The following is a 14,877-nucleotide window of genomic DNA, read 5'->3' on the forward strand; positions in this document are numbered from 1 at the left end:
TTGGTAGCATAGTTACATATTTGGCATTAAAGCCCTTGGCTGCCTTTTCAAGGTGACATTATAGATCACGTAAGGAGACAGATTTTTGGCTTATGTGCTGGTTTCAGCTGGGAAAGAGTTAATTTTCTTCCTAGTAGCTGGTATAGTGCTGTGTTTTGGATTTAGGATGAGAATAATGTTGATAACACACTGATGTTTTAGTTGTTGCTAAGTAGTGCTTACACTAGTCAAGGACTTTTCAGCTTCTCATGTCCTGCCAGCAAGAGGCTGGGAGGGGGCACAGCCAAGACAGCTGACCCAAACTGGCCAAAGGGATATTCCATACCATATGACATTATGTTTAGTATATAAACTGAGGGGAGTTGGCTGGGATTGGGGAAGGGCAGTTATCGCTGCTTGGAACTGGCTAGGCAGGCATTGGTCAGCGGGTGGTGAGCATTTGCATTGTGCATCAGTTGGTTTGTATATTCTTTCATCGTTATTATTATTATTATTATTATTATTATTTAATATTAGTATTATTATCCCTTCCTTTTCTGTCTTATTAAACTGCCTTTATCTCAACCCATGAAACTTAATTTTTTTTTCTTCCCGATTCTCTCCCCCACCCTGTTGCGGAAAAGAGGGGGAAAGTGAGCGAATGGCTGCATGGTGTTTAGCTGCCAGGTTAAACCACAACAGCTTACTAATACATGTAGTATGTTACTAATGTAGTTGATGTTCAGGTGTCTAGAATAATTCCCTACAACTTGAGCAGCCAGTTTTTGAGTTTGTGGCTCTGCATGGACTGATCTAACTCTTTCATAGCATCCATTGGAAATAGATTTGGAGTGAACCTCCAGCATTTTAAAAAATATTAGCTAGCATAAAGCAAATAAAATATTTTAAAATTTTTGCAGGAAATAACTAAATGCTTTCACTTTTAGATATTTTTTATGTTTACCTTGGAATACCATTATATGTTCTTTTGTCTTTATTAAACCAATTATGGCACTTGACTTCAGATGCCCTTTAAAATGGAACCAACAAGTAGGTAGGTCATGGAGTGTTGTCAGTTTCTCTTTCAAACTCTTGAAATTTTAACTCTAACTTGTGTGACTTCAGCATCAATAAAGACCACAAAAAGGTAAGTGGGAAGCACAAAGCAATAGAGAAAGCCTGTCTAGTAGACACAGTAGTTGCCATTTTAGTTTCTTACTAAAAGTACACAACTTACTAATATTACAGCTGCTCTGAATATAAACTCTTCTGCTCGAGGACCATCTGCTTTACCAATGGAGCTTGGTTCTTTAGGTATCTTAACAACTCAAATAAGGCATTCACTTCTATTAGTCACTGCTATGGTGTTCTATGAGAATTTTTTTGCATTAATTGTCTGAAACTGTAATTCAGAATACAGCTTCAAAAATAACATTTGATAAAACTGAATTCTTGCTGCTTCTTAGATTGCTCCACTCCTTGGGGAAGATCAGATTACTTGATGTTGGTAGCTGCTTTAATCCGTTTCTGAAGTTTGAAGAATTTCTGACAGTTGGCATAGATATTGTTCCAGCTGTTGAGGTATGTAATGTTTGCTGAATTTAATACAACTTTGATTCTCAGATATTTTAGAATGCTTCAAATGACAGTAAAAAAAAGCATGTTTAATACTGAAATATGTATCTTAAATATCTGTGCTTTAAAAGGAACTGTGGCCCTCCTACCTCCTTGCCTATGAACAGGCCCTAAGCTGTAGTTGTGTTTTGTCCTAAAAGTGTAATTATTATTCAAGCGTTATGCCTTTATAATGCAGTTGTGAATCTTAAAATTGGAAAATTTTAGTAGCCATCTTTTAATGGCATTTCAGATGAGTCCTTGCATCTTAAAAGATGTAAATAAAAATTGAGTAGGCTTATGCTTAGGCATGAACCTCTTGGAAGTTGCATTTGCTGACAGAAGGAAAAGATCAGCGATGGTACTTGGTGGGTCTTTCTGGGGAGTTTTAATAACCAAAAGTGCACTGTAAGGGGGCTCTTGAGTTTATTGCTAACCCATATTATTGAACTTCCGCAATCTTGAGGACAAATTTATCAGCCACTTCTAGGGTAAATTGCTTCATTTTCTCTAGGTAGTAAGGTTCTCAAATGCATTAATTCTGCTATAATCATATGAGTCTTTTCTGTCTTTTGCTCTTGACCCAACTTTTGTCAGTCCTAATAGCATTTATCAACCAAGCAAAATGACGAAGTAGAATGAAAATGGGAAGATACAGAAAAGAATGCATTTCTGACAGAAAACAGAAAAACCTTTGAGCATATGCAGCTTGACCACTTAGAGTTTAAAATGAGGCTCTATTAAAATCAGTGGCCTATGGTAACCCAGTCTAGAAGAGGAAAGGTGAGAAGTGTAGGAGTACAATAATGCAGTTGACTTGAAAGTAATGTTCTCTTGGTTTTGCTGCATTGTGGTTCACGGTATTTTGTTGTGATCACCAGGTCTGGTTCGTTAACACCTAGTTTACATTTATGCATATATGCTTAGAGATAATAAATAATACTCTTTAAAAAAAGTCTGAGTCTGATAAATTGCTTTTTAAACCAATTCAATGTTAGTTTCATCTAAAACACAAAAACTTTGAGTGGACTCAGTCTTGCTTAATTTGAAGAATAGGCATCAGTTGCCCAAACATGATTTATCTCTACCACTTAAGAGACTGTAGGACATCTCCATGGGGCTGTTGGGTGTGACACAGGATGTAAAGGAGACATGTGCCACTGAAGCGGCAGCCTACAGCATCTGAAATGGTAACACATGGCAAGTAAATTTCTGACTAAGATACACAGAGTGTGGGAGTCCAATGACAACTGCAACATAGAACCTCAGTGGAGATCTATTAAAAATAGTCAGTGAAACCTAAATGTCTGCTGTTTCACGGTGAGGTGAATTGTGTTCTGACCTCATGGGATGTATTAACTGGCTTTCCAGTGACTGCAGAGGGACCCCAGGCACCTGAAGTTACATCAGCTGAATTTAACCATTAATTTTGGGGTATGGATAGCTAATATTTTGTCATCTAGAATGTCATGCTGTTTTCATAAGAAAATTACTTTCGTTCTCATGAAAATCAATCTAAATGTCAGCAACCAAAGCCATTATTGGAAGAGTCCCAGAAATGTTACTTCTCTGGATGTAATGGAGGAGCATGAGTAATCCAGGCCAGACAACAGGAGAAGGAGTAGTCAGGTAGCTGCAATTCCTGTGTACTAACCAGTTCTTCAGGCTCTCTCCCAGTACAAGAGAATTGATAATTTATTTCTTGTCACCTGACACAGTAGCATAGCTTGATGATGGGAACTCCATGGAGTGCTACTGTACAGATTAACATAGTTACTGTGAGGCCTGTCTTGGGCTCACCAGCTTCTGTTATTCCCATCCTTTTGGATACTTTGTGTTCAGGGCACCTTGCAACCTAGCTAGCAAGCGTCCTTGGAGTGACATGGAGTACAATTTGTGCACTGAAATTCATCTGCTGGAATAACCTTAAGCCTACCTCCAAAACAGAATTAATAAGCCATGATGTATTCAAGATGACTCTACTTGAGCTGCATCAGCACCATAACCTCCTGAATAGATTTATCTTTAGGCCAGCAGTTTCCTGCGCTGATTTAAGACTTCAGAATAACAGCCAGGGAGTTCTTATGGTAGTTAATGTTGTCTTCTGACCTGAAAAATGGATCTGATGGCTTAGTGGTAGAAGCTGAAAATAGAAGAACAGGTAAAATATTCTGATTTAGCAAATCTTTATATGAGATCTTTTATATAAGATACCAAAATACTTTCTGAAACACATTGAAGCGTCGAGGCTTCTTAGGAAGTTAGTATCTTCAATAATATTGAATAGAGGGTTAAATAATTCCTTTATTAATAAAAATAGGTTAATCCTCTTTCTGCATATGGAAATGCTTCGGATATAGATCAAGTAGCTGAGTAAAATACTTTAGCTAACTTTAATAAGAAGGATGTAATTGTGGAAAAAGTAGGAGAGGAACTGAAATGTTAGCTATATAATAAAAGAATGTCTTCGAACTGTTCAGAATCTGTATGCTTCAGAGTGAAAATGTGAATTGTAGAGCTACGAATATGAGAATATAATGGGGAATATGGTAATCTGGTTTTGTGTTTTAATTGGGGTGGGTCTGCACCAACGAAAGATTGGCATTTTCTTTAATTAGGCATTGTTCGCTCGTCACTCTCATTGTCATGGTGTAAGGTACACTAAGGGAAACACGGAGGACTATAGAACTAGGATGAAGGAACTGAGATGGGTAAGCAGAGCAGGTTTTGTCCTGTCTTGGTGTTTTTGGCCATTCCTTCAAACATTCTGCATGTAATGCAGAGATTCTGGAGTATAATTAGCAGTGATTGTTTTCTTGGACTTTAATTTGTCTATACTTGAAGAAAAAAGACAAAATTGGAGTGAAGGGAGAATCTCCACTTTGGGAAAATCCAAATATAATTTCACACTGCTGGGAAACATGTTGTTGTATTGGAATAAATATAGTCTGAGAATTCCAGTAATCTTCCAGTCTTTTTTTAAATCTGAAAATACAAATAGGATTGTGCTCTTAAATGTCCGCAGATGCACTGCAGTATGCCTGTCTGCTATTTCAGTGCTGAGAAGGACTTTAACATCAGTTTAAGACTTGTACATCTAGAGTTTAGTAGCAATCTCCAGTTCAGCAGCATTTTTGTCCTAAAACTGCCTGCAGAGTTGCAATTCCACTGGAAACATACTTTACTCCTGAAATTCTTTAACATTATTGCAGAAACAATGTTTTTTAAATATTTTTCCACCACTGAAACCACTTGCAGTCTAAATTGTTTTCTTCAGCTGTGTATATATAACTTAACTTTTTAAGTCTTACTTCTAAGTATAGTTAGCATGTTACTCTGAACAATTAGTCTTCAAAGCACTTCTTTATTTCTTTTAAAACTTATTAGAGGATATAATGAAATTACTACTGTTAATTTCCTGTTCTAAATATTACAAGGAAACAAAATATAGCCCTGCAGGTATAATCGTTGCAATTAAAATTTCTTGATTATAGCCACGTAATGCAAGTATCTCTCTTGATTTTTGCAAATTGGAGGCCACGATCAAAGCCACTGAAAAACGGATCACGGTTGGGTGGTGGGTTTTTTTAATGAACATTGATTACTTTTTCTAATTTAGTGCATATTATTAGAAGATAATGATTTTTATATAAACAGAAATAACATTCTGTTCTTGGAAACAATTGTGCATATCAGTTGCTTTATGAATACCTTAACAATAATGTCCTAGTATTCTCTTTTGAATATTGTTTGACAAAAATGCTATAAATATTTTTGCATATGAAAACACAACAGAACTGACTCTACCTTTCAGATGTGCTCCACAGAATGTTTTGTCGCTGCTTTCATGTTCACTTACCTGTTCAGAAATCTGTTGTTCACTGCATGGTCTCTAGGCATTAATAACAATTTTTGTTGCTATCGTGTTGAAGCCTTGTATCTTAATATCTTTTTATGAGAGAAGTCAGCCCAGGTTTTGATGAATATAAAGTACCAGATCTTAAATGTAGTGAATAGCATACTATTACTCTTAGTTTTTGAGTGCTCTGTGATTAAGGATGTCAAGAACTTATTCCTCTGTATGTTGTGTTGTGGTTTTATTTCCAGTCTTTGACAGCTTGAGCACACAAATGATCAACAGATGAATTTAAAGCCCATACCTTACTTTGATAACTGCCCAAATGTGTACCGCTACACTTTGCATTCAGAGCAAGGTTAAAACATGCACCTGCATCACTGCTGCAAAGCAGTTAGTGTGCCGCAACTTTCTAACATATCTTGCCTTGCTGTGACTATTCTGTATTTCTGTGCCAGTAAGGAATGTTGCTTTTTTCCAAATGACCAAGCTACTAAGTTTCCTGGATTCTTTAAAGAAGTGGTAGAAATACTGAGGTATCAAATTTTGTAATTATTTATTCCAGGTTTATATAATAAATAAAATTATAAAATACTACAAAACGAAAATGAAAAATAAAATACAAAATTAAAATTAAATAGAAACAAAATATAAAGTAAAAAACCTTATAAAATAAAAAAATCACCATATAATATACATGTAAATTTTAAGAATTCCACTGTTTCATGCTATTGCCTCATTTTAATATGCAACTATCTGGACAATGTATGGTATACTAGGAAAACATTGAATTTTGGCAGTCAGTAGGGGAAACTTCTGGCCTCCAGCATCTGGAGAAACAAAAACAATACAGGCTTATCAGAATTCTTTTAAAAGTATTTGGGAGATAGTTGATTTGATGCTTTATTCTATTTGGGGTAATTTTTTTTAATAAATTGTTTTCAGCTATCAAATCTCCAGTAAATTACAGCAAGTCTGAAATCTTTCTTTGCAACTGTAAAAGCTGGAAATATGCATTGTATTCAAATTGTTGGTTTAGAATGTTTGATTTAATAACAAGGGGGGATGTTCAGCAGGCTTGCATTTTCCTGAAAGGAATGAAGAGGTTATTGATCATTCTGTAGGTTTGAATTGTATTTGCTCTTTAAACTAACCTTGATGGTTTTTTGGGTTTTTGTTTTTCTTATTCCACCAGAGTGTCTACAAATGTGACTTCCTAAATCTTCAAATTCAGCAACCTCTTCAACTGGCACAAGATGCTATAGATGCCTTTCTTAAGCAACTGAAAAATCCCATTGATTCTCTACCTGGAGAACTGTTCCATGTTGTCGTTTTCTCGCTTCTCCTTTCTTACTTTCCATCACCTTATCAACGATGGATATGCTGCAAGAAGGCACATGAACTTCTCGTGTTAAATGGTTTATTGCTTGTAATAACTCCTGATTCATCTCATCAGAATCGCCGGGCTATGATGATGAAAAGCTGGAAAATTGCCATAGAGTCCCTGGGTTTTAAACGCTTCAAGTATTCCAAGTTTTCTCACATGCACCTGATGGCGTTTAGGAAAACTTCCCTGCAAACAACAAGTGACTTGGTTAGCAGGAACTACCCAGGAATGTTGTATATCCCACAGGATTTCAACAGTATAGAGGATGAGGAGTATTCCAACGCTTCCTGCTACGTTCGATCAGATACAGAAGACGAACAGCTAGCTTGCGGTTTTATGGAGCTACCTGACGCTCCTTATGACTCAGACTCTGGAGAAAGCCAGTCTAGTTCAATTCCTTTCTATGAGCTAGAAGATCCTATATTGCTTCTAAGTTAATGTAGTCGCTGAAACGCCCTTTCGGTCAAACCTCTTGCTTAACTAATTTTGCTATACTAACATGGGCTCAACACACAAAAATGGTTTGCATAAAGAAAATGCAAAGGTTTACAGAGTTTGCTATTTTTTTCTACTTTTGAATTTTAAAATTTATTCTTGTATGAAAGTGGAAAAAATACAAGTTTTATGCAGATGACACATGTCATAGCATAAATAGCTGTTACTTTCTCTAGATTTGTATCACTAATTTTTTTTTTTCCAGAAAGGTACCATTCTTTTCTTTAGTGCTGTGAAGTGTGAATTCTATTTAATTTGCTAAATGTTGTTTCTATATTTTTAACTCAATGTGGTTGAACTTAAGGCACTGGAGTTGGTGGGCTTCTGAGAAGTATATGTAGGAAGAAATAATTTGCACTTTAACTAAATGTGCAGATAGGTTAAGACACTTGGTTACACATGTCCCTCCTTCATTATGGAACAAAACTTTTTCCAAATTTCATCTGGTTAAGCCCAGGCTGGAGGAAGTACAATGCTTGCACATTTGATTTTGTTTATCACAACCCTCTTGAGATAACACCAAATCGAGATAACACCAAAACACTGGAATATATTAATCCATAGTTAGACAAATTGTGTAATTCCATTGCATAAAAAATAGTTAGACATGAGATTTCTGAAGAGGGTACCCCCTGCGCCCCCCCCCCCCCCCCCCCCCCCGAGTATGGTACGTCTAGACAATTAACGTTTCACTTCAAAGCTGGAACATGGTTTTGCAGTTTTATGAGCATACAAGCACTAACATGCATCAGTATTTCCCCAGTGATGGTGTTCTGTATTCTCTTCAAACTCTGTTTTTTGGGGGACAGGGTGGGTTTTGTCATGTTTTAAAGTAAATTATTTATGCATTTTAAAAACAAACATATTTTTCTTTAATTGTCCTTACTTGTAGATCTCCCAAGTTATATGGTAACTTGGACCAATTTTGTAAAAAGGAACATAACTATACAAGTTTTTCAAGGATACAGATATTTGCATAAAAATGTGTTCAGACCACACCAGTGAAATTAACATACACTGTTCCTTACTTGGAGCCAAAAATCTTCTGTTTAGTTAAATAAAAATTCCACAGCTGTCTGAAAACTGGTCTGCACTGCAAGGAGATGGAATGGAAGTGTTTTACATCTATTAAGTTTTTAACTTGTGTAATAAATTTGAGTTTTGCAGGAGAAAACAATTGTGTTCAGTGGTAAAAATAGAGGATTCAGTATTGGTTTTGCTTAGATTTCCCTCCATTTAAAAATAATGACCAGAATTTGCAGATTTGAATGTTAGGCTGTTAAATCTATATGTAAGTGCCAACTAGGTGCCACATCATGATTTTAAGACTGACTTGAGCAACATGGTAGAAAATACTAATACCTAGTTTCACAGCTGGTTGTGATGAAATATACCTTACACCATATTAACCTACCACGTTGTATTTGTAACACAGAAGTTACCAGATAAACTGAAGCTGTAGTATGGATTTTAGTGGTTGCTACAAAAATGAAACTTACCCCTTCCGTTGAAGTTTTGCACTGAAAATGTCACAGCTTGACCTACCTGTTTTTCTTTTATACTGTTTCCTATGACGAGTCATCCCACATTTGTCCTGCTTACACTCAAACATGAACTGGACTGCAAGACTTTATTCTTTAATGTAAGCTTTTTGTGTCTCGATTCTTAAATTTAAAGCATCCACTAACACCTGGTTCAAATCTGTTATTCGGTCCAAACAATACAGTTCTATACAAACCAAGCAATTTATATTCTGATGTGTTTTTAAAGAGTTTAGACATAAAAGTACCATGGTTGATCTTTAAATTTTTTTACAGAGAATACTTCTCTAATGAAATACACAATGGCTTCAAAATTGGCTCTAAGTTAGTATTTGCATCTAATGATTGACCACTTCACTTCCAGTAAAATGTTTGTCCTTCAAAGCCTTTCTTCTTCCCAGTTAACCACTGACTCCACCAGTGCTCATGTTAAAGCTAAAATATTGGTGCTATAAATTCAGCTGTTCATGGAAACTTAATCTGTGCATACTTCAAAGTGTACCTAACATTTTAACTGATACCCCCTTTAAAAAAAAAGTTATATACCAGTGAACATATATGTTGGCATTGGTTAATGTAAAATGGTTTGTGATTCATACAAAAATTAATTCAGACCAAGATTTATCACCCCAAAACAGTTTAAAATATTAACATTTAAAATTTAAGCCTTTTTGACAGGTTGGTGACACCATTGTATTTGTGGTTTAGGGACCTGAGATTCATAACAGCTTGGTTTTCTTGCTGCTCATTCTAAATACCTGAAGTGTTCTTTTTTTGTGTTTGGTTTTTTTTACAAGGGACAGTAGATTGTGGTGGAGGAGGAAAGTGGGATTTACGTAAATACTTACACCTCCCTGAACAATAAAGTGGTGATATTGGGAGTTGTTGGCTATTTGGCTTTGTAAGAACAACATTCTAGGTTATGAAATATTTGAAAATTATGACTGTGCAAGAGATCTCGCGTTCTTAATGTGCTGGAGAGGAAAAAATGTGTATTTGCATTTCTGTTGTCTTCATGTCACTACTTTTTGTGAACAAAGCACATTTATTAAAATAAAACTGAAAACCTTTTCTAAAATTGTTTCCTTGGGGTAGAGGTGTGCTTTTTTTCTAGTCTGTGTATGCTGAAATCCAATGAAACCAATGCATAATTCTTTTCCTTATGTCAAGAAAAGCATTGTGTTGGGTTTATTTTATAAACAACTGAATTACAGTAAAGGTGCCGAATTTGGTCGTTGGGTTTCAGCTTCTATATCTCAGTTGTGGTCTTTGCTTTACAGAAGGACTTTTAGAGTTCTTCCAGTTGATCCTGTATCATGTTTCTTTGCCTGCCTGCTTAGGATGCAACCATTCTAATGTAGTTCCTCTTTTCTCTGTAGCTGTTCTTGATTTCTCCTCTATCTCCCTGAAATATCTTTGCAGCACCTGTTGTATGTTGGCCGTTTGAGGTCATTGCTGTATTTTTCTACATGATTCTGAGTACTGGAGGTGTCGGGAAAGGATGGCAATGAGAAAAGAAACCCAAACAACTGAAAAGGCAAGGCTCCTACTCAGATCCAGATTCTAAGAAAATTCCATTTTGGAAGAACTGAAGTGTGTCTGTAGCACTGCAGAGCCTCGCTGGTATATTCCGGTCTCTTACTTGACAGTGAAAATCAGAAAATGTGATTTTACAGCTGTTCTCAGTATTGCTTCCTGCAGAAACTTTCTGTCCTTACCTTCAGGGAGAGTTGCTGACTTGCCTTTAAAAGTGTGATCATTCTAAGTCTTTTTAATTGTATCTCCATGAATCAGCAGCATACCTTTGATTCCTTGAAGTTGGGATATGTATATACTCAGGTTTTCTGCTCCTTTTTCCTCATTTCTTCAGTTTTTCTCAATTCATTGTTTTGTACCTTTACAATAGCAGGAAGACTTTTTAGAAGGGTTGCATTTCACAAACTTGCACAGAAACTTAGGGGGTTTTTTTACTTTTTAAGTAAAATATTCTTGAAGTCGACCAACAAATAGTTGCTTGAAGAATATTCCTAAATCACAGTTGGTGAGATAGAGTACCAACTAAGTGTTGTCCATGATGCTAGTAAAGCATCTGAAGCAGGTGATGTTTACCTGAGCAACTGAGATTTCTGCTTGTTAACAGAAAACCTCTTAGTTTTTTGGGGTTTTTTTGTTTTGTTTTAAACCCATTTAACTTTTAGGCCTGTTGGCCAGTTTTATTTAAAATTTGAAGAGTGGTAAGGATTTTGGAGATGACTGAGGTTCTTGTAAATCAGTTGTGTAAATAATGGAGGCAGGAAGAACAGACTGTCAAAGTTTAGGTGTTGGTGGGCCAGCAGCAGCTAGATACTCAGTAGTCCTTCTTGACAAAGAGATTGAAGGGGCTGGTTGTGATGATGGGATTATAGGAACAAAGGACAGAAATCCTCAGCAGGCCAGCCCTTTCGCAGTTCAAAAAGTTCCTGTGCAGCAGCTGGCTAAACCTACACAAAGTTGACCTGCCCTTGTTTTGCCTCTCTAAGCAATGGAGCTGTTAAGATCCAGAGACTTGCTGCTCTTGCCCATCTGCCTGCGAGGGCCAATTCAAAACATGCGTTTCCAACACAAAGTGGTGTGAAACACTGATGGCCAGGGAAGGGTGTCCTCTGTATAATGTGAGGGTGGTGAAAGATTTTGTTTGAGAAGAACGAGTCAGTCCAGGACCAGTCCTGTCCCCCAGAAGGCTCCTGCTAGCAAATGGTGGGAGAGGGTAAAGAGGGTTCAGTCTGTCTCACAGTCCTCATTTAAACACAGCTTTTCTTCAGCTGGTGCTTAGGACACAAGAGAATGTTTAGAGGTTTGGGGGTTGGTTTTGGGTTCGTTTGTGAGGGGTTTTTTTTGTTTGTTTGTTTTTTCAGTCTCCCACCCTGTTAACCTTGCATGGGGGGGGAGAATGCATTATCATCTAGATGCTACTGCACTGCCTGAGCTCCAGGCAGCTGTGGGGCCAGAAGGGGCGGATGGGAACACTCTTGCATTGCTGCTCAGGCCCATCAACACCAGGCGAGATGTAGGTCACTCTTACAAGAAAATGGCTCTGGGCTCCGGGCAGCTGCAGCAACGCAGCACAGCCCAGACTGAGGCCTGGCCCGGGCAGGGTGCAAGGCCAGCACTGCTCTGCTCTCGCCTTACATGCTGTGGACCGGACTCCTCAGCGCTGGGTTCAGCCCCAGGGGCCGGGAGCCCTCGCCATGGACCTCTCCCCTCTGCCCCAGGCACCCGCCGCGCCATCAGCCCCTCATAACGCCCCTCTGTACCTCGCACTGGCACAGCGGTCCCCAGCCTAAATGACAGCAGAGCTCCCCTCAGACGGGACACAGTGTGCAACACAGCAATAAGCGTTTCTGTTAAGAACACTTATTCCCGCTGAAGGCGAGGATGTTTTTCATCCTTTCAGCAGGGGTTACCCGAGGCACGGGGGCGGATGCCCCTGAGCGCAGGCACCGTCCCCACCGAGCTTCTTGTCGCCCGGGGCAAGCGCGGGCCCGGCCTTGACCGCTGTGGCGAGTGGGGCTCCGGCAGCGCCCGGGTCCGGGCGCTCGGGCTGCGCGGCGGCGTTTGAGCCTTGGCGCGGCCCGTAGGCGGGCGGCCTCGCTCAGCCCCAATATGGCGGCGGCGCTGGGCGGGGGGCGGGAAGTTCCCGGGACGTTTGTTGAGGTGAGTGTGGGACGGCGGGGGCCGCGGCCTCCCGGGGTTGGGGCTGGGCTTCCCCTGGCGCCCTGTGCCTGCAGCAGGGACCCGCCACAGCGGCGAGGGGGTCCGGGGGGATGCGGCCTCCCCGGGCCGGCTCGGGCCCGGGCCCCGGCGGGGCGGGGGCCGGCCGCACCGAGCCGCTCCCAGGGGCGGCAGCTGGAGGCGGGCGGCGGGGCCCCGGTCGCCACGGGGCCAAAGGCCCTCTTTACGTCTCCCTGGCCGGGCCAGCCCGGCAGCCGGTGCCTCGGCCGGGCGCCCTCCGCTCTTCTGACACCGGCAATCCGCGGTGCGGGCTCGGTGTTAACACCTGACAGCCGGGGGAGTCTGGGGCGTAAGCCTACTCTATCAGTGCGTTAGCTAAATACCACTTTTTGTTTAAAAAAAGTCTCATGGAGTTGCTTTTTTTAAAAAATACGTACTAAACTGGAAGAATTACGCTGCAGGAAAGCGGGTCTGGTGTTTTAGATAGGCCTTACCTGGACTTTAAATCAACTGCAGTTAAACTATTGAACCACCTTTGGCTTTTGGTTCTTTTTTCTACTTTCTTGGACAAACTATGGTAAAAACTATGGGAATGTTGTTCCTTTATGTACAGGAAAGCTATTGGATGGTTTAGTGTCCAAATCCATAGTTAGACTCCAGGTTTTACTTAAAATTGTGTTTGCAAAAGTTGTTAGATATTTATAGGTGTATACATTCTGTTTCTTTTGGATCTAAACATGGTTTGCTGAGATATGTAACTCAGATGTTGGAACCTGAAACTTCAAGGCCGTTAGTTTAAAAAACAAACACACCGCCCCCACCCCGACTTTGAACAGTCTTTGTCTAAACAGTCGAAGTCTTAACAGAAACGAGTAACAAATAGCTATGTTTTAAGGAATAAGTCAGATACTGAAATTTCTCGTTAAAATTGTTTGAGTTGCTGTGTTAATGTTTATTTGGTAATATCTGCGTGATGAGATACATTAATCATGAAAATGCTGCCTTTTCCCAAAAAAGCTGACCATGTGTTTTGTTTAGAGAAAGACTAATGATTAATAGCGTGGGTTAGTAGTACACCTTTTTGCTAACTGGCTGGACGATCAGGAAGAGGATGTTGCATTCACAGTCCAAGCTGTCATTTTGTGAATACTTTGTGATCGAGCAGACCTTGCGTCTTTCTGCTAGGAACAGGCGTGTTCCCCTGCCCCAGGACTCGGCACAGCATGTGGGGTGGCAGCAGAGGAGCTTCTCATTTGTGCTTCTCGCAAGTGATGGCAGCAAAACTCCGCTTGGCATGAGCTGACCCAGTCAGAGTGGTTTTCTGTCTGAGTGGCTGCTCGCCTGCAAGGGAGTTTGCTAGTGTAATGATCCCACCAGAAAATAATTTTGCAACAGTAGCAAAATTTTAACCCAGGCATTAGGCGGCAGTGCCCACATTTTGCATATGAGCCAGCCTGCTGACTTCTGTGAGGCTGGAGTCTGAGGGACTACGTACAGCGTTAGCCCCTTGACTTGGAGGGGTTCCAGAAAGGCCCAGGAATCAAGATAACAGGACAGGGTGGCAGATTCAGGGTAGCAGTAGTCATGCATCAGTACTGTGGGTTGGAAGGAGATGTGAAGTCGTTCTTCTACTTGATGAATGTAAAGGTCTTTTCCAACCTGAATGATTCTATGGTTCTATTCACAGTTTGAACGAGAGATAACTGGGGTGGGGAGGGCACACGTAGGAGTTGAAATAAATGGCTCAAGTTGTCCATAAAGTGAATGTTGATTGTAGTACAAGAAACGGTGAGACTGCAGACAGTGCTATGATACCTGATATATTGTAACCCGGAACATGATAGTTACCTTTGGGCTGTCTTATCTGTATGAAGTAGAAAACAAATAAAAGGTTGAGGGGAACAGTAAGTATATTACCAAGTGAGGCAAGAGATATTATGAGATCTTAAGCATCCAGGCAACTCAGGATTGACTTTATATGTATAAAACAGTAATAATAATGAGTGCTTTGAAAGTGCATAGTTGAAATACAAAGAACTTTTAACTTGCAACAGCATCATGTAATAACCATTTGCTTTAGGTATATGTTATGTATCCTGTTTCAGTTAAACAGATTTTTTAATGCACAGTTCCTTCCAAAGTAAAAACTGCAGTGTTGTTAGGTACGTAACATAGTTTGAAAATATACGTTAACAAACTTAAGTAACTTAAACAATAGGATTTCTTAGGCCTAGTTTGTCTCTCCACCGATTACTTAAGCTGGTTTTACACTGGGTGTCAGTCTTCAAATCAGC

General features: G+C 39.6%; 2 protein-coding genes across 2 annotated transcripts in view; both read left to right on the forward strand.

Moving 5' to 3' along the window:
* Positions 1-9,938, forward strand: part of BMT2 (base methyltransferase of 25S rRNA 2 homolog) — a 38,067-nt gene extending 28,129 nt beyond the window's left edge. The window contains exons 4-5 of the mRNA XM_064447322.1: positions 1,446-1,560; positions 6,645-9,938. Of these exons, the coding sequence (XP_064303392.1) occupies positions 1,446-1,560; positions 6,645-7,274 (745 nt within the window). The 3' untranslated portion in view covers positions 7,275-9,938. The remainder of the gene's footprint in view (positions 1-1,445; positions 1,561-6,644) is intronic.
* A 2,520-nt stretch (positions 9,939-12,458) lies between these two features.
* The window catches only part of TMEM168 (transmembrane protein 168), a 29,274-nt gene continuing 26,855 nt past the window's right edge, over positions 12,459-14,877 (forward strand). The window contains exon 1 of the mRNA XM_064447308.1: positions 12,459-12,565. The gene's annotated coding sequence lies outside the window, so the exon portion shown is untranslated. The remainder of the gene's footprint in view (positions 12,566-14,877) is intronic.

The sequence above is a fragment of the Phalacrocorax carbo genome, chromosome 1 (genome assembly GCF_963921805.1).
Source record: "Phalacrocorax carbo chromosome 1, bPhaCar2.1, whole genome shotgun sequence".
Lineage (NCBI taxonomy): Eukaryota > Metazoa > Chordata > Aves > Suliformes > Phalacrocoracidae > Phalacrocorax > Phalacrocorax carbo.